Source organism: Parambassis ranga, chromosome 16, assembly GCF_900634625.1.
Source record: "Parambassis ranga chromosome 16, fParRan2.1, whole genome shotgun sequence".
Classification (NCBI taxonomy): domain Eukaryota; kingdom Metazoa; phylum Chordata; class Actinopteri; family Ambassidae; genus Parambassis; species Parambassis ranga.
In genome coordinates this window covers 5,551,299-5,574,870 of record NC_041036.1, presented here as the reverse complement: position 1 = coordinate 5,574,870, position 23,572 = coordinate 5,551,299, and the positions used below count along the sequence as shown (strand labels likewise).

General features: G+C 40.6%; 1 protein-coding gene across 1 annotated transcript; it reads right to left on the bottom strand.

Annotated features, from left to right (window-relative positions):
* Window position 1: 1 nt before the first annotated feature.
* eif3ea (eukaryotic translation initiation factor 3, subunit E, a) lies at window positions 2-23,394 on the bottom strand. The gene is made up of 13 exons (XM_028425469.1): window positions 23,252-23,394; window positions 22,176-22,293; window positions 21,818-21,935; window positions 20,056-20,098; window positions 19,006-19,110; window positions 14,304-14,429; window positions 13,851-13,975; window positions 11,526-11,652; window positions 10,722-10,823; window positions 6,941-7,050; window positions 1,847-1,949; window positions 1,264-1,398; window positions 2-170 (listed from the first exon to the last, which is right to left on the bottom strand). The coding sequence occupies exons 1-13, from the start codon at window positions 23,339-23,341 to the stop codon at window positions 135-137; spliced, it is 1,338 nt and encodes a 445-aa protein (XP_028281270.1). The 5' UTR covers window positions 23,342-23,394; the 3' UTR covers window positions 2-134.
* Between the last annotated feature and the right edge of the window lie 178 nt (window positions 23,395-23,572).

The window sequence follows — 23,572 nt, the reverse complement described above, 5'->3', positions numbered from 1 at the left end:
ATGGTTTTGTTGGTCACTTTTATTGAATTGGTGATGACTTGAACCAAGTGCAAAACACCACTGTGCTCCTTGAGAGACAAGTGTGGAAAAAAGATGTAACACAATGAGCAGGATGATCCATCTTCGTTGTGTTGCTAAAATCCAGTTTCCTGACCGGCCCAATTTGGTGTCTGCAAGAAAGAAAGTAGAAGAAGAAAACATCAAATTACATCGTTTGTAGAGCACTCGGACTGATGAAAACACATTTTTGTTGTTGATTGTGGGAAATGTGAAAAAAGTAACCTACATGTGCAAGCAGTTAGACGCTGACGTTTTCCTTGTCAGGAGTGTGTAATGTGTGTGTTCTGCTCGTGAGTGCTGGGTGGCTGTGAGAGCTGACAGGGACCCTAGCAGGCCCAGATGGTAGGCAGTAAATGTTCTCTATATGTAAGTGATTTGTAGCCTTGAGGACAGCAGGATATAATGGGTCTCTGTAAGTTGTTTGCAGCCTTTTTTGTCTAATTACAACAACTCCTTAATGAGGGGGGCTTTGCTTTTTTTTACAGGACAAGGTTATGGAAGTACTGCTGCTGCAGATATTGGAACAATAGGGAGGAGGGTAATTGAGCACATCAAAAGATACCCAAGAGCCGCACAGTTAAAAAGTGAACTGTTAACATGTCTGTTGTAACTTGGAGGCCTTGGGTGCTATCAGGTGTTGGGTGAGGGATGCATCCCATCCGTCTCCTTTGACAGTCGTCAAGTTCTGAAGGAGTGGGACATTACTCCGTGTAGTGCTTGAAGGGTGTACATACCACAACAACACACAATGTCAACATCAAAAACAGACCTAAGTGGGATGACTGGACCCTGAGCCAGACATCTGCAGCAGGTCCTAAGTGCAGGGAACTCCAGGCTTTGAGTAATGTTCACCACCAGCCTGTGTGAGGGTCCACCTTATTTACGTTGCTGAGCTGAGTCACTCTGTTTTATGGTTGTTTGGAATCTACCTTGTCATTAGGCCTTTGAAGAGCAATGGAGGGATGAAAGCGTTAGCTCTGTTAAACTTGCTCTTACTGGCTTATTTCGTGTAAAGAGAGCTTTTGTTGATGGTTGTTCATCAACATTCTTCAGCCTTGTTCCTCTGAGCTGATCATTTCAGGTGCTTTGAACTACCCTGAGCTCATGCTGACCTTCAATCTGATCAGTTTAAGGAGTTATGCTTGCCTTACAGCGACAAGCTGGGAGTGTGCATTTTGAATGTACAGTACTCGATGTACTCACCTCGTTTCTGTTGCTGTACGCCTGCTTTTTCTCAATGTTCATGGTCAACATTTGGCTGCGGAACGAGAGGCTCTTGGTCTTTTCAATCACCTGCTGGTAAGGTGATATGGCATTGTTTCCCATGACCACATGGCCCTACGAATATGGACAAAAAAAAATGACTCACAATGATGTCTATAAGCCAATCACGTTTGGTCTCACAGACACACTATTCTACAAACACCAACCAGAAGCTGCATTTGTCCTATTCATTTCTACTGTAGGCGCATCTAGATAATTCTATGTCATTCTGGAGGTCTGGGCTATGATTTGCTGATTACAGAGAACCGTTGTGATGTGTATGCCAAAACATGCAGGTTCAACATAGAGCCTCACAAAGGGAACGTAACGAGGCTCAGATATTGTGGTTACAATGTCTTTATAGAATACCCCTGAATGAAAACAAAAAAATCAGAACAAATGTAAGGCTACTTCTGAAGTTACACAAAAGAAGGATCTAATTGGGACTGCCAATTTGCAAAGGTCTGGTTAAAAAGATTTGATTCATTAGTTGAGCAGGAAGTACAAAGACAGATAGTCTCACCAGTTTGGAGTCTATCTTGGCATCCAGTCGGGCATTGCGGATGAGGTTGACAATCCATCTCTCAGCTTCCTCAGGACTCATGTTCAGTTTGTCTGCCAGCATGCTGTTGAGACAAGAGAATTGGTGAGCTCTGACTTCTTTTAGTCAAGACTAAAATATTTCCATCCATATTTCATCAGATGGATTTATATAAAATGCTGTTGAGTTCCAAGGACAAGGTCTTTTGACCAGTACTTTGGTTTATGACTTCTTTTTCTTTGTTGTTATTATTATTCAAAATAAGTGGTTAACCTGTGCTGAGCTTTTTTGATCATACGCTTCTTTCTGGCGTTGTTACAAATATAAAAGGGTAAAATTAAGTCTCTGCAAACAATGACGTCAGTTACACCAAGCTGCTTTCATGCATAAAATATGTACCAGCACCGAATAACTCCTGGTTAATACTACAGTACATTATGATGGATGTTGCACATTAGGTGCCAAATGACTAGTTACTATTTCCATTTTACAATGTTAATGAATGGCCAACATATTGTGCTTCAGGCAACAAAAGATTGTAACGCATAGCATGCACAAAAAACACTTCTAATGGTCCCGTACTAATGGGAGCTTGATTTACAGACTTGTACGAATAACTCAATTAGAAGTGTGGGGGCTACCCCATGTTGTGAGCCTCTGTGGTTACTTATCCTTTCATTTTTTTTGTACCTCGTGCCCTTGCCGCACAGTTTCTCCACCTGGTTACTAAAGCTTGTCATGACAAACTGTCCCCGAAAATAAAAGCCAAGTTGGACACTGGGTTGCTCTTTAATTGATACAGCTAGACGTGTATGTGTCACAGCAGTAGGAGGGGAAGCATGAGGGTGGCTGGCATTCTTTGATCCCAAGCTTTCCTCGTTGCAGCTGGCTTCCCTTGTGGCTTTCAAAATAACTAGACCCCCTCAATACCCCCATCTAGACCCCCTTCCCCCAACATTTCCTGCCCCCTTCCTCTTGTCTGACCCCCACCACCCTCCACGCCTACCACATTTCATATCAGGGCCCCAATAAATATCCTTAACCGCAGTTTGCAGCACTCAAAACTAGTACAGCTACTCTCATCTCAAAAACACAATCATCAGCCCCCCCATCTCAGCCTGCTGAAAAACCGGGCCAGCACAGGTACATGTGTCATTGTGTACTGCACATATGGGTTGGGGCAAAAAAACAGGGTTTATAAGGCCTATATAAAAACAATTTACTTCACTAATTATCACTTCCTGGGCCATTAATCACATTTTGTGAAATTCCTTCAATGAGTAAGCTAAAATCTACCCAGACCACACAACTTCTCACGCCATGGCTCTGCAAACAGATCCCACCACCATTACTGATTTAAGCTGCCATTCTCAGAGGCTTATTTAAAACATTCTTTCAGTAGGAAGTAATTTTATTTGGGATTTCTGATATGTCTGTCCTAGCTCAGGGCAAAAAAAAGCACCACTTTCTAGCCCATGAATCTTGGCCAAAATGGTGGCAAAACCACATAAAGAAGGGGAACGGAATGATGTCAGTGTCTGGATAGGGCATTACATGCACAAACAACAAATAGAAACATTACATCAGCATAATAAGGGAAATAGGGTTTGGTCTTGCCAAGTGACAGTGCATATCTCTCAACACTTTCACTGCAGTGAAGTGACAGAGAAGGTGGATAACAAGATAGAAAAACACTGGTTGGGAGTAGAGTCGTGAGCAGCTCAGAAGTGAAACAGATACAGAGAGACTGATAGACCTGTCACTCAAACCAACAAACCCAGTAATACTACCTCTGCTGGACAGCTGATCAAACTTCAGCTCATCAAACCTGGAAAATGGTGCATGGCAAGAAAATTGCTCCTATGGATCATTATTAGGAACCTAAAAGGCTCTAAAAAGTGTTGGCTGTCTAATGACAGACGTTTAGTTTATGATGGATAACACCTGTCAAGAATTGTAGACAGAGACACTGTTGACATCAAGAATTTTTAGTGTGCAGACCAAAACTCTAATATGCCGAGATAAAAAGATTAATGAACAGATGAGTAGTTACTAAAAAATCTTTGTCACTGAACAGTCTGTTGTTGATATTGCACAAAATAAGTTTAAGACCAATATAAGACCTGTCTAAGGGCTTTTTTGGATTCATAAGAAACTAAACATCCCAGTACGTTTGCATGCCGCAACTTATACAGCACCCTTCTCTTGTTTACCTAACAATCAAGCAATCTAAGGCAAATTTGAATGAAATTTGTTATTGCTTCCAATTTTACCCCTGCGATTAGGTGATTGCTGTGCACGGGTACTATGGGTGTTTTGTTTGACAATTCAGTAAAGTGGGGGCACATGTCAGTCATGTCCAGGTCAGATATGCTGATCAAAACAAACATGATCTGGTTTCCTCACCGGGGACTTAAGCTACCCCTTAAACCCCCCTCAACACTGCTCTATGTAGCATAACACAGGAACACAGAGTACCCCAAAAGGCCCAGGGCCCAGGCCTGTACCAGCCAAAGTCCTCTAATCTAATTTATAAAATAAAGTCTGGCAATGTTTTCCTCCCAGGAAGCACATTTGTACATCAGAGCAGGGTTGCTCCGTCTTATTGTCTCTCTAAGAACATTTAACAGCTTGAACACTAGATGTAAGAAAGGAGGGGAAGACAAAAAAGGAGGGAGATGTGAGAGAGCACAGCATGAGTCGGACCTAAACAACCTACACTATTGACATCCTTTGGCCCTAAAGCCAAGCAGACAGCCTCCATGACTGGTTTTATTTTACACAACTGTGATCCTGTTCCTTGGGTGGGGGGGGGATCACTTTCATCTCGACCCCTTACTCACTCTGGCTCCGAAGCTATGAGCGACTTCAGGCTAGGGGACTCCTGTGAGTCTCAATACCAACCTCACACTTGAAGAAAGGGGTCAGGCACTGGGGTCTAACTCGGTTAGGAGAGAAAGGAGGATGGGGGATTCTTCTCCAAAGTAACCCCCTTCTTAACATAGCTGGCTTAAAATGAATGCAATTGTTAAACACTAACATATGATAGAGCTTGGGAGACTCCAAGCCATTTGGAGCGACCTCGTTTTTCGGCTTGGGGTAAAATAGATTTTTCAGGGAAACCGAAATGATTGTGTGGTCTTTTTAATGACTCAATTGTGAGGTGGAAAGATCTTCAGTGTTACATCCAAATTCACAACACACTCCCTCCAACTGCCAGGGAGCTGTTGTGTACAAATACAATCTAGTGATGAGAGGGAAAAAAATGCCCAAATGATCACGTCTCAAGCATTTACCCAAAATGTCAAAGGACAAGTGTGCAGTTGAGGTCAAAGCAGGGTCTCGCCACTGAAACATTCATGGAAGAACTAAGGGAATAAAGCTTGTAAATCAAACAAGGAAAACAAACTTAAATTGGAAACACACACACTCCGGACACTGAAAGTCTAGACAAAAGGATGTGTGTAGGCAATTACGAGTGCAGGCACATTTTCACTGCCTACAGTACATTTTACATAAGTCTTTACTGCAAAAATAACTGAATTACGCCAACTTCTGGTCTACTTTTGTGTCTTGAGCTGTGGGCAAAACACAAGCTAAATATCTGTGAAACCATCATGGCCAATGGCTGTAAAAATGTCCTCATTAAAAACAGCCATCAAATTCATTTGAATCCATGCTTGGGTGCAGAGGGCTTCTGGGTAGAGGACTAATGATTTGGAATTTGGGTGTCTGTCAAAAATAGACATGTTCTGTCCATCGTCATGATACATCTAAAAATAAACACGGAAATCCCTCAAACTCTGATTCGTGTTCCTGCTTCAGCAACCTCAACAAACAGAAACTTGAGGACACGCTAGAAAGGTGAAAAGTAGAAAAATCACTGTTTCACTTCCTCTTTTAGTCTTACCACTAACCTTTGTGGTCCTTAACAAGTAAATGGATCCAATTGCAGTAGGTCTGCCAAAAAGAACCAGGACTCCTAATCAATTCCAGACAATCTGCAATTGGAGATTTCGACAGGGCCTGATCATGTTCCACGGTTCAACCTTGACTACAGACCTCCACCGCTCTATATAACAGTCAATGCAATCATTTTCATGTCAAGAGAAGAAATTCATTCCCTCTTTCCCTGGAGCATCATGTGTTTGTGGACCATAATTGAAATGCAGACCTTCCTTACAATCTTTAACATTCACAATATGCCTGATGGGTGACATGCTGCTTTCTGAAGGCAGTGGAAAATTATGTACTGTAAATTAGTCTGGAACAGGATAAACAATACAATTGTATGCTCTGCATAGCATCAGAGATTAAACACCCATGCAAATATGAGGGTTAATGGCTGAGAAGAATGAATGCTCTGTCTTTATCTTTGTCACTCTCTAAAATTGATGTAAAAAGGCAGCCAAATACTATAATCTCTTTTAATTGCAGACAATTACTATAATCTTTTTTTTTCTCTCCACTAATGCTCACTGTAATTAGTATTTACTAAATTTCTTGGTTTTGGGGAGGTATCCAAGGTCAATTTTATTTTAATGTAACTAAACTGAGCTTCAAACTTGCAGTCCATTGAAACCTACAGGACCCCCTGACCTCCATTTACCCAAGGAAAAAAAAAGCTGAAATGTTTCAGTGCATTGAGCAGCTGGGAACATCTAAAGCAGTCTAAACCCTGACCTCTTCTTGGAAGCAAGCTGTCTGAGAATTGGCCTCAGACAGGTGGTCTTAAAAGTTTAGCCAGCAGAGCAACCTGCGGAGACCTGGAAGCAGTTAAACCTCATAATGCTTAATCTCCAAGATGTGTGGGGTTAGCCTGGCTGTGTGTGGACGGGCCAATAAACACTTATCTTTGAGGAGAATTCCACTAATCACAAAGCCAACCTTCTTACTTCCTGCTTGCTGACTGCTTAGGATGTTTAGTGATAGCAAATAGTACTTCCTGTTAGTCTTTAGGGATGTCTGTGTAAACTCTGCAGTCCAAATTACGAGCATCCCCATACAGCAGTACTGATGAGAAGTTCACAGCTTGCCAATTGTTTTCTTTTGTGTGGGTTGTATGGTGGGGCTTACCCGATACTGATGCACTGGTGAATTCTGCAGAAGGTCTCAAAGATGAAGAGCCGAGCATTCTCAATGAAGTCTTCCAGGCAAGCGACCAGGAAGAAGTCATTCACCAGAACCTAAGAAACAGAAAACAGGTTATGTAAGTAACAAATGCATATTACCGTCAGTGTATGAGGAGAGCCAAAAGTTTCTCTTACAGTCTAAGGTTGGAGTAAGTTTAACTGTTAGATCTGCACTAACTGGAAATGACTGAACAGCAGCGGAAAGTCAGGGGTGCAGCAGTACAAGTTTCAATCTGTCTGCGTCTAGGAACTCGTGTCCTATTCAATTAAGGAAAAACATCAACTCAAAATTCCAATTTTTGTTTTTGCTACAATGAAAGCAAACAGGATAGAAAGATTCATACATGCTGTGTTTGGCTTTACTCTGGTTAATATTCTAAAATAAAAGCTCCCTCTATAAGTCACCAGTTTATCAATACAATAAAGGAAGAACCACAGATGACCACACTGTCAATGGCTTGTCACTGGTCATCTCAGTTTCTATTATCCAACAACTGCAGCACCACAGGTCCAAATAAACTGAGAGCAAGTCTTTATAATCATTCATTTACAGTATCACCTGTGTCCAGTTGCAAACAGCCATGCTTGCACTCTTTGACACTGCTGCATATGGCCAATTCATTTACTTTATCTACTGTAAATGATCATGACCCAGCTATGGCCCCAGAGGTACCACTGTGTGAAATGCTTACATTTATCAGTGGTTGCCGCATTCCAAATCTTCAGTGAGAGCGATTTCACATCACAGAACTCCATCTTCAAAAGTTCTGTAGGAATTACCAGCTATTTGTTTGCTTAAGCTCAGAGCGCTGCTATCTGCCCAGAATTCTGGTTGAATAAATCCCAACTACATGGCGCTATCAGGCAACACACATTTCGGCTATGACAATGCTTATCTAAGGCTGATAAACTTTGAACAGTTAAGTGCCCTAATTGTTGTCATCTGGGATTCAGACCACAAAGCTTAAACAAATTCTGAAAGGGACTTGAAGAGTTCTTTCATGCGCAATCTGTGGGCCTGCCTATAGGTATGCCTATACTTTTCATTCTTTGACATACAAGCATCTAACATCTGACAGTGATTCAGAGCTTTGGGTGGAGTGGGAAAGAAACAAAAAGGAAATTGTGCAGGGTGAACAGGACAATTTAAACCACAGTAGACTCCATTCAAAAACACTTGGCTCAAACTGTTGTACCTGGTACAGTGGATTGAGGATAGCATAGCTGAAAACAATACCCATATCTTACTATTAAAGCAATCAGTAAATAGATGGGTGCCACTCTTCTCAATGGCTCAAAATTGATGCATTACAAACGCTCATCAAGACGAGAGCTCATCCCAATGGGGTATCCTATTACCTCAATCATTCCACGCTCTGTAAAACATCCCTTTACTTCTGAAATAACTTGCTTTTCAAAGGCTTGTGTGTGAATTTATGCAAGGAAAAGCTGCATTACTGACTTCAAACAAGGCCATTTTGGAGAAATGATTGCAGTCCATCACAGGCAATGCATTAAAAGTGCTGTAAAACATTGTTTGAACCACCCACATTGCTGGACCTGTTTATGAATCGGACAAGGTCAATATAGGGCTTTTGTGCCTACTGGACATGCTCAGAAAACTGACAGGTAGGCTAGTGTTGAAAGCACCTGGAATAACTTGGGTCCTGACCTGAGAGGTGGCTGGGGTTGACCATCTGTTTCAATTACAGTAGTGGTCTCTGTGAACAGTGCCCATGATGTGAGGTCAAAACCAACCCTGAGTGTTTCACAAAAGTGCATCCAACTGTTTTGGGGGGGGGGGGGGGGGGGGGGGGGGGGGGGGATACAGCTCTAATATTGTTGATAGCACGTCATCATTTCGAGATGGCCTCTGTAGGCTTTTGCACAGGAAACATCTCGTTTTCTCTTGAAGCATGCTGTGAATTTTTCTGTGACCAGACGGATGTTTTCTAATGGTGTAACCAAGTAAAAACAAATTTGGCCAATGGGTTTGGTAACAACTTCCTCAATTGTTAATTAGTGATTTAGGACACTGATGACTCTTTGTATTGCCTAAAAGAATAGCTTAGAATAAAATGTAACCTTCAGTAAATCGCTGACATGAGTTCTAAACATTTATTCCTGGGAAAGAGCTATTCGATTGGGCCAGATGTTTTCCATTTCGAAGGTTTATCGTAAAGATGAAAAAGGGGCCGAGTGACCCCAAGTTTAGCTTTTTATTCCTTTGCCAAATTATCAAGTCATCTGGGAAGCCCAAATTAGAGTGTGTATGTTAAAAAAAAATTCAACCAGGGGATCAAGTTACACAAAACACTCTTATCACACAACACTCAGGTAGGACACCTGCTATCTCTCTAAATGACCACCTTATGAATGTGTCCACATTTAGAGAATCTAAAGGGATATGCAAATATCTGCAATCTGCAATAAATTAGTTCTGAGCTTTCCATTTACTTTGTTCACTCCTCCTATAGCTAACAGAAATGTTTCTATGTACCGGTGCTATTGTGTTTGCCTCACCTAAACACAGACAATGTCATACACAGTGTCTGCCAATGGAGTCCCACTATTCCTCTGATCTACAGGTGGTGGTAAAGTGCAAAAAAACAAAGCCACGAAAGCAGAAAGAGCTTGCTTGTATATACAAATGAGTGCATTTCAGTAAGGAACACTGAATGTAAACTCTAAAGGGAAACCTTAAAACATTACTTTTAAGAGTATATGAGATTTTTTTAGCTCTAAGGAGGCTAGTACTAAACTGTTAAAATATAAATTGTGCCATGTTGTAGTTTATGATTTTTCACTTTCAATTTTAGACAGAAGTTGAGTATAAGGTAATAAGTCAACTTTGTTGATATTAAGTCTATTTATTGTGTCTTAGATCAGGGGATGTCTAAAAAAAAACGTATGGATCCCAAAGGCCTTGGGCTACTCTAAGAAGGTAGAAACAGAAAAAAAAGTACACATTCAGCTTCACCACACAATGTCATCTCTTAACAACTTTCATTCTTGTTCAAGTTGTTTATGTTTTACAACAAAGCATTGCAAAGCACCCGGTGAATGCTCTCTGGCTTTCATGAAGAACATGAACTATGTTAGCATTGTATTTTAGAGCAGACTGAACACAACAGCTCGAACATGAGCTGATAAGAAGTCTGATAACTAAACAGGACTTTCACTGCATACAAGTCATATTCCATTTTCACATTGTGGACTACAGGATTTACAAACCAAAATTGAAATAAATGCTCTAAATAGTGGAGCTACAACAGATCACTCTCTTAAATGAGTGTCTGCACGCCTCTGCCGAGACCTCTTGCTTATAAAGCTTTTACTGTTAACTACTAGCCTGATGGGTCAATTACAGGCTATAATAAAATCTGACTGAAGCCTGAGTCATACAGTGTCCAAGGAAACCTCTTTATCTGTCAGAGTGATACAAAACACGGACTATCACTGCTCTGTCTGCATTGGACCCACGCAGAACTCTAGTGAACAGAATCGCTGTGTGAATGGGCAGAAGGTCAGACAGAGATCACATGATTACTAACCATGTTTACTACTATAAGCTGTGTGAAAATTCAGGAGTCTGACCCACAAATCAGATTACTTCTGTATTGTCACAGGGATGCACAATACACCAAGACAAACTGCTCCTTATGGTTTAGGAACAAGAGGACGATGATGTGAATGTTGATGAGATTACTGAAGTGGTTACTCACCGATTCACACTCCCTGAGTTTCTTCTGGGCACTGTCAAAGTCGAAGTTCACATACAGGCACTCCACAAACTCTGTAATGGGATCTTTGTAGGTGTAGGATTCCTAAAGAAATTAAACAAATTATTAACTCTGAAAAATTGCAATTGCTTTTATTTAAGTCAAGGATTAAATATTTTAAGATGCAAAATCAGACTTAGGAAAAAAAAAATATAAAAACAAAATAATGATTCATGACATAACACGCTTACTGACAGTGTTCTCCCGCTAACATAAACGTCTGTGTATGAATTACTCCAAAAACAAATAAATCCAAGTTGTGTTCAAGTTGATGACACTTATGACTATGCAGTCAAAATGACCATCTCTTGGGCACCATAGCTAAATAAACACAACACTTTACTATGAGTTCATTGAAACTGTTCTAAATCATGCTATGAGAGTGGCTCCCAACCTGCTGTGAGGCCACAGGGCAGAGACACTAAGCACATCTTATACTGATTTCAAACACTTCAGCAAACCTGCACTTCTATCACTACAGCAACTACTGTCACTGGTGGAGGAAAAATGGCTACATTAGAGTTGGTCAGTTTGCCATTGCCATTTATCATGGGCAAAAGGTTCAAGGCTTGACCCAGCTGGACCCAAACTTTAATATACACCCTTCTGTGCTTAAAAGAAAGTGTTATCATTGCTATTGAGTTACATGGTCAGTGAATCATACTTCAAAGACTGTATGGCCATAAAGTAATGACCTAATAACCGTTTGCACCTGTAGTCACTGGTAGGAAAAGAAAAGCCTTTTACCTGCTGTATGACCTTCACCAAATCCTTCAGAACCTGCCGACGCTTACGGACATCCTTGTTTGTAATGACTGCTGTGGTTAAGTAACGCAAGATGTGAGGGCACATAGTCTGGATAGCATTGAGGTATCTGAAAATGAAGCAGGACAAAACTAATCACTCTTCAGACCAATGTAAGCAAAGACATGATCTTTACAAGGACACATAATATAACATTTTGGCTGCTTATCAGGCTCCTGGCATTTTGAGCAGAGAAAAAGCCTTTGCAGCAAAACAGATAAATGTCCCAACAGGACCTTCATTGCTTCACATGGGTCCCAGCTTTAAGCCGTCCCTTTCATTAGAGTCCTATAAGAGGGGGAGGAAAAGGAAACCCTGGCAAGAAGATATAGATCAGTGAGCAGGGACCTGCCCAGTAGCTGAAACTCAATCCATGAGGGACTGATGCTTCAACAACAGATCAACTTGCTTAGGGGTGAACACAAGAGAGACAGAGCTGTTACAGGCTAATTCTAATCCCGCATCAACTCTGGAGACAATGGTGTATCAAAAAATGTGAGGTCTGCACATAATAGATTCATTATCAAGTTTGTAATCGTCTGACATTATGTGCATCACTAAAACGCATCTTTACGTCTACGCGTTTCTAAATATCTATTATTGCCCTCCACACAATCCCTCACTAACCAAACTAAATCTGAGAAGAGGAAGTGGATTGGGCCCCTTCAGGTCAACCATAGCTACGGCCAAAGGAACACATGGTGTTCAAAGAAAACAATTTAATTAGGTGAACCAATTAGAGGAACAGGGGACCTGTGGCAGTTCTGATGTTGAGTCTAAAAACGGCAGTGGTCTTCTTGGCAAAGATATTGTCAGACCGATTTTAGGAGAGTTCCCTTCCTCCCTTTGTAGTTGCTTGACTCCTGTGGAAGACCGCAATGCTCCATGCTGTGTTCCTGATTAACTTACACCTACTCACTCTCCTGGGGGCTCCAATAACAAGCAATCCTGCATGAGTCACTGTACCATATCTTCTAGGGACATTCACCCTACCCCACTTCAGGGACTTCATTTTTTTTGTATTTTGAGTCAACAAGCTCCGCTGCACTGGTTTGCTGAAGATGCTATTGAGGCATGCAGCCAAGAAATCAACTGTGAGTTCAAATTTCCTCTGTTCAAGGGGGGCTGTGGGAGAACATAGGAGAGGGACGGGGAAACAAGGTCCCATTTCACAGATCATCTGGAGGAGAAAATAATGCTGACAGTGATTTTGGTAATCAGATCACTTGATATCTACCACTTGCCCAGTTTGCACCTGTGTCACACTTCATTACTGAACATCATTTCCATTGCAAGCCAATGGAATACAAACAAGGCTTTGGACCAACATCTGCTGACTGCAGGGGTAAGGGAGGTCAAATAAGGAGCTGAAGGCCAGCCACTGGTCACTAACTTCAGCCAAAGGAAGTACTGGTCAAGAGATGGGAAACAAGAGCCAAGCCAAGCCTCAGCGGGGAAAACATGAGGTTTCTACACTGTGAAACTGCAAAGCACACAAAACTACCTCAGTTTGTCCAAACAGATGGTTGGGTGAGTTTTTCATGAGTAATTATTGGGCAGGCCTCCTTAATCATCCACAATAAAATTAAAAACGGAGTAAAATTCAGGGAACCAGACATTTGAGTGTGCTGTGTTGTGGTTGCCTGTCATACTGTCTGTGGAGTCCAATCATCTGCACAATTATACAAGCCTGCAATCAGAACAGGGGGGAGGGAGCTAAGACATCAAAATAGGCGGTGTGCAAATTTTAACACAGTGTATAAAGTTTCCGATCTGCGATACACATGGCCTGGATCTTGACTTAGAGAGTAAACAGACCACACAAAAACACACACTTCTGAAACCACTTTGAAAATACCAGCAGGGTTCATGAAGCAGCCCACCACCCAAAAATGTGTTCAAAACCAAAAAGCTTTCCCTAAATCAAGTTCACACTATAAAATGACTGAATTATTTTGATACAACATACTTTTCTAAATCGTGGCACACACACATCAGATAATTCGAAAACATCGATACAAAGGGTCAAAAAGGCATAAAAAAGCAAGACCCATTGTCACAAATTAAAATGGCCAGTTATCATCAAGAGTTTTAGGTTTAGGTAGAATATGCATTATTCACATTAATGCTAAACCATAAAAGGTCATTTTGAGTTTATTTTAAATGGCCAAAAAACATTTTGAGTATTTTCCCAGCAGTTTTCCATTAACTGAGTGTACAACAATAAGCGAAATTAGGAAAAAGTATTAGATTATGAATTTTACTTACTGAGGCTGATACAGAAAGAGCTCAATAATATTGTCTCTGCCCTTAGGGTGGTTGAAGAAGACAAAAAGAGACCAGTGAATGAGCCATGTCCTCTGCTGGAGAGACTGGAGTGGAGAGCTGACAGACTGGACAGAACAAGACAGAAATCCAGTTAAGCAGGAGTAGATATTGGAGTCCAGAAAAAAATTGAGAAATTCAGAAAAAAAGAGTTGTCTGCGACAGAACAGTGTTATTCTTCACAGAGGTAAAAAAAAATGTGTGTCCCATCTTAAAGCCAATCAATCAAACCCAACAACTTCATACTCAAATCCAAGTTCTTAAGTAGTCACATGAGTGTGTGTGGTAAGAAATAAAATGCCACAGCAGAGCTGTACTGCAAGTGAAATGTCAATATGGGAGTCTATGTAAGCGAATCTAAAAGCAGTATCAAATTCTGAGAAGTGGGGCATTTACGTTGTTATCGATAGTCTCTCTCAGGCGGGTGAGGTCCTCCATGGCTGCTTCCCAGTTCTGCATCAGGATCTCAGAGGCCAGTTTGCCCCACAGTGAGTTCAGGGCATTCCTGTCTGTAGAGGGGACCTTGGGAACAGACAACATAGCACGGTACACTTGTTGAAATCTGATGAATCACTCCACACATACACATTTATGACAGCCTAAACACTGATCAGAAGGTCTCAAGTACTTGTTAGCGGACTGTTTAGTAACATCTGCATCCATACGCAGTGAGCCAGGGCTTGTCACTATTTGTTTGGCTTCGGCTGCGCAGCTGCATAGTGCTATGACTTCTCTCCTTTATACCGCATAAATAGATTAAATTATGTTGTGCTGAGGGAATGGAGCATGAAAGACAAGAAAAATGAATCATAAACGTCTGCTTAGATTTTTATAAAAAATAATTTACAGCACTTTTAGGTAAATTATCACATTAAGAAATACTTGGCATACTTGGAGCATATGACACTACTGTTTTCCGAACAATTTTCTACAACTAAAACATTTTGGTTACAGCGGAATCTACTTGAATGGGTTATGATGCAGATCCTCAAACGCAATGTTATTTCTGCAAGGCTAATGTTTGTTACAATGTCAAACTGTTGTACCAAATTGTTTATTTAGAAGCTTTTAAACGGTCTAAAGAAAGCACAAGAATTAACCTCCCAGATGATAATGCCCAACAGAACATTAAAAATGAATACACTGCTTCAGTGATATTTGCTCTGTCAACATTTTTGCAAGCTATACTCTACCTCAGACATGAGAATGATAATTGCTGTAATTTCCATCCATTACCTTCACTAACATGCACAACTCTGTCGTTATCACAAGGTAATTAGGTTGAAATATGAACTGACACTAACAAGTCAAATCTTTGTGAGCATAACTACTTTCAAACATGTTGCAGGCTACTGTTTCTGATTTCCAGAGCAGGGTAAAACAAACAAAAAAGAATCAGGTAATGAAACGCAGGTTGAGAATGCCTCTGAACCTCAGCAGGGCAATCACTCTGTAGTGGACACTGGACTACACCCTAAGGCTCATGGGAAACTCTGCGCCACAGTAGTTCCAGATAACACTAAACACCAGATGCAGTGACATGAGTCAAGCAGGAAGTAAGGGTGGGTGTCTGCTGAGCGTCCAGAGAAACCTAGATGCTGACCGCACACCCCCGTGCTCCGTCAGACAGCTGCTGAAGTAGACTGTGAGACACGACAGATGCACAAGTGGAGGAAACACTAAAAAAGAACAGGTTTCCGTTGGAACCCCACAAATTGGTAAGATTTTTCAGATATAAAGACTTTTTTTAGCCTTTTGGTTTGGGTTGGTTTGGCAAAGTCCAGCAACAGTCCGATAACATTTCATCGGGCTGCTATTATATGAGACGGTGGCAGGTAGGGGGAAAATATTTGAAAAGTCTCTTGTGGGATTCCCCCAAAAGAGTCAGAGCAGCAGATTCTTTGATCACATAGCACAGCTCAGGTCCGTAATGAATGATTTTCTGAATCCTCTCACAACAAACATCAGTATTGTAACTCAGAGAAGAAACTGGCTACTCCACCACTATAAAGGTCACCGTTTCATCTGTTGAAGTGTTTTGTTTTGTTTGCTATTTTTTTCTCTCTTGGAAGTCCCTGCCTGCTACGTTTGGCTGACCTCCAGGTCATTATGGCAGCTTTCTACACACACACACAGTCTGGCTTTCACTAGTGGCCACGCTAGAAAAGTTTCAATACCTGGGTTTTTCCAGCAGTTACCTTAAGTTTCCATTGGTTTGTGAAATGGGCACATTTTCGCTGACTGACCAGCAACAATAAATTTACTGTGCTGGGGATCCGTCGGGATACTCAATCTTTATTCTTAACATTCAATCCCTGCATTAAGTGATGATATGAATAAGTTGCTCTTTTCGGGCTAGGCCACACTGTAACAAGACCTGAGGCATGGATTTTGCAAGGCTGGCTTCCTTTGTATAATTGACTGGGTTTCCCACGTTAAATGACTTTATGGAGCCTCACCTCTCCCATACAGGGGAAAGAGAGAGAGCGAGAAAGAGACAGACAAGGGGCCTGTGAGGATGGGAGGTCCATAAAAACACTGAAAAGAGAGGAGGGGTAGAGAAGTACACAGACTCCCACTAATGAAATCCATTTCTACCTTTCTCCCCCCCTTCTAAAAAGCCTCTTGCATTGTCAAGAGTAAGCAACAGCTATCTAGTTACAGAGCCCGATCTGGCTAGAACTTAAAATGAGAGGTCTAACAATTTGAGGGGTAAAAAGAAAAAAAACTATGCTGGACTTCGAACAACATGCCTCAATTAGAGCAATTTTGGTTTATTTAGACTGAGTTGCAAAGCCATAAACAACTGTTACTGGAAAGTGGGACATATCCCTTGAAAGCTTTGAAGACTATTCTTTAATGTTTTTTAGTTTCAGATGGAGTGCACTTGGAAAGCTTGGAAGAATTCATCATTGAAGTCATCTTGCTTCGGATGTAGCTCTTCCTTCTACAGATCTGACCAGATCGGTAAAATAACCATCAAATAAAGTACCCAACTGCTTTGGGTTAAGAGGGTTGTTTGTAGGGATCATCACTGCTCAAAGTTACTGCCAAGTTTTTTGTTTTTTTTAGAAGGGTACACTTTAGCAATGTGCGTGGCTAGCCATAGTCACTGACATCCGAATGACAAGAGGAAACAAAGAGTAGTATCAAATGCCAATTAGAACAGAAACAAAAGACGGTCTTAATGTTTTTCACTCTAATGAATAGACAAAATGTTGATCCTATTCTTGCCCATTCTTTCAGGGCTGGGTTTGGCATGAGTCTGCACTTAACCACAAAGCTACATGGTGAACCAAAGACAAACAAAAGCTGGAGGACAAGTGAGTGACACTTGGAAACCACAGACTATGCAGGCTGGTTCCACTGGTCATTATAGGACATTCAGTTGAATTGAACTTGCTAACACTTGATGCAAGATAACACCAATCTAGTCACAATACAGCATGCACTTGTACTGGAAATTTGTTTGGATTTATTCCAAAATTGGATTTATTCCAAGTAAAACAATAACCCTCAGCCAGATTTATAGCTCTGCGTCAAATCTACACAGAACTTACAATGTAGCCTACGCAAGTTGCCTATGCCTATTGTAAGCACTATGCTTGTTTCTGCTTCCTTCTGTAATTACACCTCTTAAAAAACAGTCAGCAGCGGGCTTTTCGTGTCACTATGGTGAGGTTCTTTTTGTTTTCTTAACATACTTCAGTTTTTGGATAACAAAACCGGATGTTATTAGTAGAGTTAATAAATGTGGTAAACTGTAGTAAAATTCCTGCAATTCAAATAAATGACTCTAGAGTAGATGGTGTATACAGTCATTGTGATAACTGAGGCAAAAGAAGATTTTATGTGCTGCATGAAAGACACGAACAAGCAAATCTTATAGCATATCTTTAGAGATAAGCAGGTCGATTTAAAGCTTTGTTCTGTTTTAGTTTAACAACAGCAAATACTTGAACTGCTTCTATCAGATTATTTTATATGTCTAACCTGTTTCCGATCATGCAGGGAGCACTTGGAATGTAAGCAATTTCCCCCTGGGATTAATTAAGTATTTCTGATTCTGATTCTGTTTAAACTCCACACAATTAAAAACATGCAAAACCAAACAACAGTAGTGTCACAGTCATGTTTTGTCATGGTCGAGTCATCAAGATCTCAAGATAATTTTAATTAAACGTGACACCAATAGGAAACCTGTCACAGTTTTGAGTACATAATTTGTTTACTTAACATTAATAAATAGTGACTTAAACTATGACTCACACCTTCTGAAATGTTCAACCCAGGCCTGTAAAAGGTTTTTCAACTGATTGACTAACTCATTTATCTTTCACATATCTTTATGTTCATACAGGAAATAGGGAATGCAAAAGAAGTACCAATTGTCTATTTGGACTACTCAATTTTGAAACATTTATCTCGAGAATTACCTAATCCAAATCTTTCATTTATATAAATGCGTATTTGTCCTCATCATTTCATCTTTAAAAAACAAAGAGCAGTCTGATGGAGACAGCTATGAATGATGTAGCTTTCACTTTAGTCATCAAATGACACTTCACTTCAGAAACACCTTGTAAATAGCATGTATCCTTCTTTATGTTAACTAAGAGATGCCTTGCATAACTAAGTACATAAGCTCAGAAGTCGTGACTGGGGACTCGCTGGCCACAGCACTCAAATCAATAAGCTGTCTACCGAGGCCCGCCCTGTGAGAAGACTACAGACAGATTATGCAGTCCGCCACTGATCACTTGGCCCAGTAAAAGATCCTACTCAAGTCCTAGAGCGGCAGTCTCCTAATACAGAGGACGTGCAAGGAATTGAACAGGCAATGACGTAAGCTTTTCACATTCAATTACTTCTAAGTGTTCTCTTCCTCTCCAATGCAAGCATTGGCCTTTGGAGGAATTAAAGCAATCTGGCAAACATAATATGATGTTCAATTTTAACGTCAGAGAAATGCCTTAATCTAGTATATAACTGAGAACAGTAAAATACATCTGACAATCTGTGAAGTGAGGTGAAGGGAGCAGTTATCTGATGGCACCTGGATTGTGACTGCTGTGAATGAATGACGCAGAAACCTTACCAGGACACGGAAGAAGTAGAGGTATTCTGCAGCACCGGAGTAGTTTCCGCACTCGTACTGGAACTTGGCATATCTGTAAAGTGTGTCCAAGTACTCCTGGCGAAACTTCAAGAGAAAGGCAGTACACAAGTATTAGTACCACAAACAAACAAAATGTGAATCATAAGAGACCAAATCACACAGTACTTTAAAATATTCTCAATTCAAACCGTGCGCCTGCTCAGTGATCTTATACTGGAGTGAGGCCTAAAGAAATTCCAATTTTGTGTGACATCATATGGTCCTCATGTTAAAAAAAAAAAAAAGCACATTTACTTTTATTGTAATTTATAGCAGTAAAATAATTCATCTGCTGTTGTGGCACACCAAGGTTAAATGAATATGAAAGCTGGTACATGTATTTTGCCACAATAGGCAAAAGAATATTTAACTTTTGTGGCAAATCTGCCAAGACGTGGTCATATGTACTAAATCAGACACGCATATGTATATATAGGGCTATCATTTCAAGCCTACTTGTCATACTATATATATAACAGTGCTTCCTGATGTCCAGTATCTTAGAGTGGTGCGTACTGACGTCAGCCCATTCACTAAGATTCAGTAGAACTGTGACAGGCAGTGGGCGACTTGGGCTGCCCAAGCCTTTCCCATAGCAAGCTAAGGGGCCCTAAGCTTGGGCTGTGTGGAGGTACACTGAGGACAGCACACAGGTCAGACGGATACCGGAGTGGGAGTGGACCGATGGAGGGGAGTGTAAAAAGCCAAACATCATGGTAAATATAGAACCTCCGGCATTCTTGCGGCTCTATCCACGAGTCCCGAGTTACTCCGTTTATTCTTAACAATTCACCACAGAATGTAAATGTCCACACAATTTGTGCAAGCCATACAAACCCTGAAAATGAGTTAAGGGTTTTGGGAAGTAATTCTGCATTTCCCTGCATGGACTGTCCCGCCCACTTTGCCCCTAAAACAACCATGGGTTCACACAAGAGCCATGGGAAATGCAATGAAGAAGTGAGATGTCAGCAAATCAGGCCAACTTACGTTATGTTTTTCTGCCAAATAGTCAAAGAGCATTCGTCCATCTCTGAAAAAAAAGGAAGACAGTTCCTGTAGTTAGAGGCCATTTAACTTGAGCCGCCGTTTGGCTGACATCCTGGTGTTTAGAGCCCTATTCAGGTATATTTTTCCACTTCTGGTCTGAATCAAAAGCCATACATAAACGAAGACCATTTCACTTTTAAAACAGTGTGATGGGCTGTTTATTACATTTGGTTTGGCCACTACAAAATCTATGCTAGCCATGTCTAACAAATTATGTCTGGTGAATAAAGTGAATACTGATTCCTCAGCACAGCCACTGTGTCTCTATGGGTTTGTCAAAATAAAGGAATGCACTGGCGCTTCTAAACTGTTGTATCCCAGATGCATTTTACAACTTTGCCTGTGACCTAAAATCTATTTATGTGGACACCACAATGAAACTATGTGTGTTTCTAGGGTAAGTTCACTTTTATGAAGGGAATGGATGAGTTTGCAATTGCTGGCACAAATGTGATGTGCGTTGAATTTCATGAATTTCATTTAGGCCAAGGCAAGACACTTCACTATTTCAAGACAGGTTGTCTTGGCTAAAGATGGATGGTTTCTATAAGCTCCTGGGGGATTTCAGTGTGGAATGTCAGCCTGCTGTGCACTGCTGCTGGAACACAGATCTGAAGATTTATCAGAACCACAAGCACATGTGTCTGCACAGAATAATATCTGCACAGTGTCTTATGAGTGATCCAAGACATCTACTATTTTGCTTTGCACTTGTTATGAGATTTAGATGAAAGTCAGCATTGGAAAAGAAAAAACCAAGATGATATCAGCTACATGTGGATTCAAAACCCAAATACTGGTTTCATTGCTTTTGTCCAAACAAATGATAAATCATAGGTCATTCCATCATAGTCATAATCCACAGGCTATAACTAATAATGACTGATTGATTAAAGATAAGATGAAAACATGTTTTACTATGATAACCGAGCTTGGCTACTGGCTTACACAGTTAAAGCCTGGTATGGCATCAAAGTCTATTAGGCAAATAAAGCAGTATAGATTTATGTAGATATTTCTACATAAAGCTGGCCGTCCAGATATCAACCCATTTCTCATTTTCAGCAACTGGACGATCCTCTAATCCAGACATAAAATGAACAACTGCATTTGGCATCATTTGTCTTTTGGCTGGAGAGACAAATCCTTATTGAGCCCAGATGATTTTTCTATTGTTTTTACAAATTCACCGGCATGAAAGAAAAAAATAAAGATTTCCTCTTTACAACAATAACATAGACAAGTCAATATTGATATTATCTGGCTTAAAATCACACCTACCAGTTTCCATTAATCTATGATTTAAACAAACAAACGTCCAAATCCTAAGTAAAAACCGAAAGAGATAAAATGGAAAATGCTTCTGATTAACTGTACACGCTCTTGCCAAGACAAAAAAGGAGAATGAGACCAAACTATTTTAATCACTTCAGACAAAACAGTCCTAATAAAGTTAACCACATAATTTGGCTGACTTTTTTTGCTTTTGTCTTTTCTTGGTAAATGCCCGGAATAGGCTAAATACGTTTTTCATTTACAATGCAGTTCCATGGATGCTACAAAATCCCTTTGAAATGATGCTGTGCAGTCTACCGTTGCAAATAGCAGGTTTTCACAGCATCAAGACAGTAACACAAGCAATCAGAATCTCACTACAGCTAATCATTGCATGACATAAAGATCAGAAAATAACAGGCTTCACCTGGTGGACTGCATCTGCCTTGTCGTCTCTGGGTCCTCAAACATTTTCACAATTGGTTCTGTCTCTGACTGCAGCTGCTTCAGCTGGGCCACAACCTCTGTCCTCTTCTCCCTCAGAGCTGACACAGGGAGGATAAAGAAAGTCATTAGCTACGCCAACTCTATAAACCAGCATGTACATGGGCTGTACCCCAGTACTATGCTGCTATAAAACAAAGTATACTGTTAAATCAATTCTGAATTGGCTGAACTGCGTGGTATAGTCTTTATGATGTTTTTTCGAGTAATATTAATATATTATTTGGTTTGTCTGTGTGTGTGTGTGTGTTAGCTCTGCAGAAATAGGGATGAACACTTACTATAGGGAATTTCCTTATCAGAATAAAGGCTTTTGTACACATCCATGGCGAAATCCACCATGTTTGTGTCACTGAGAAGGTCCAATTTTCCATGGAGGAGCTCCTGTTCATTGTAGATCTAAAACACAAAAGTAACACAAAACAGAGCTGATGTTTCTGCACATTATCTACTACCTATAAGCTACAACGTATGTAGGCCTACTGGTTAATAAACTTAAACATACATTTCTACCTAATACTATACTATAACACTCATATTAACGAACAAAGATAAAAGGTGGAGAAGTCTGACAACGGGGTAACAGTGTTAGCCTGCCACAGAAACCTCCAGGTTTGCTAATGTTGCTAACAGCGACCCGGCACATCACAACAGCTGCTTTAAATGTTTGAACGCTGTTGGTAAACATATTTATACTGCTAAACAAAAACTCCAAACTGTTAAATGTAAAACACAACGATTCAATGTGTTAATGTTGTTAACTTTTTCTCTATCTCCAAGGTTTAGCACAGGTTGAGAAATGCCACTTTTTTGATTGTTTCATTGCTCAGCATATCCCCATTGGGCGGCCACATAGATGTTCACCACAAACGTATTCTGTACGGAAGCACCGCCCAACAAATGTCCTGCTCCGAGCTTACGAAACGCGCGCTCCTTCCGTGCTAACGAAACGTAACCGTAAAGCTAGCCACAACGAAACGTTCAACTTCCGCTAATGTCTTTTCAAAAGTAAAATCAATTAAAACTTTCGGGGTCACGAAAAAGGCCGGGACATTTAACATCGACATATATTCATGTCCAGTGAGTTGTCTTGTTCTATATTAATTAAATAAATCGCTGTTTTACCGTCCCTCCAAACGTTTACACGCTTTTATTGACGGTTTCCGCTTTTGCTTTGAAAGCAAGTTTAAGTACTTCCGACTATATTCCGGTTAAACAAAGTACCTTTACAGAGCGGCAAAAAATGTGGCCAGCTCCGACGCGTGGTATTCTCTTACAAGTCGCCAAAACCTGTATACTGTTTGCTCTAATAACGAAAACATACACCTAACGTTTTACGCTTTGATATAAATCATACCTCTTTGACAGACAGGAACTCCAGCAAAGGAAAAACGAGATGACGGTCTAAAAAGTGGGCAATTCTGGTGGTGAGGTCGTACTCCGCCATCTTTGCTCCGAGGGAAGGGAAGTGGATGTGTGTGACGATGCAGCTGTGTACGGAAGAACTCACCAATCAGAGGCATCTCCAGCATCCTCAATAATAGTGTTATAATGATGTGTAGCCTACGCAAAAACCATAATACTTGTCAACACGTGACTGTAACATATTCTAAAAATAAATTGGAATGATAAAAATATACTACTTTGACGATTATTATATAATATATAATAGCGTGCA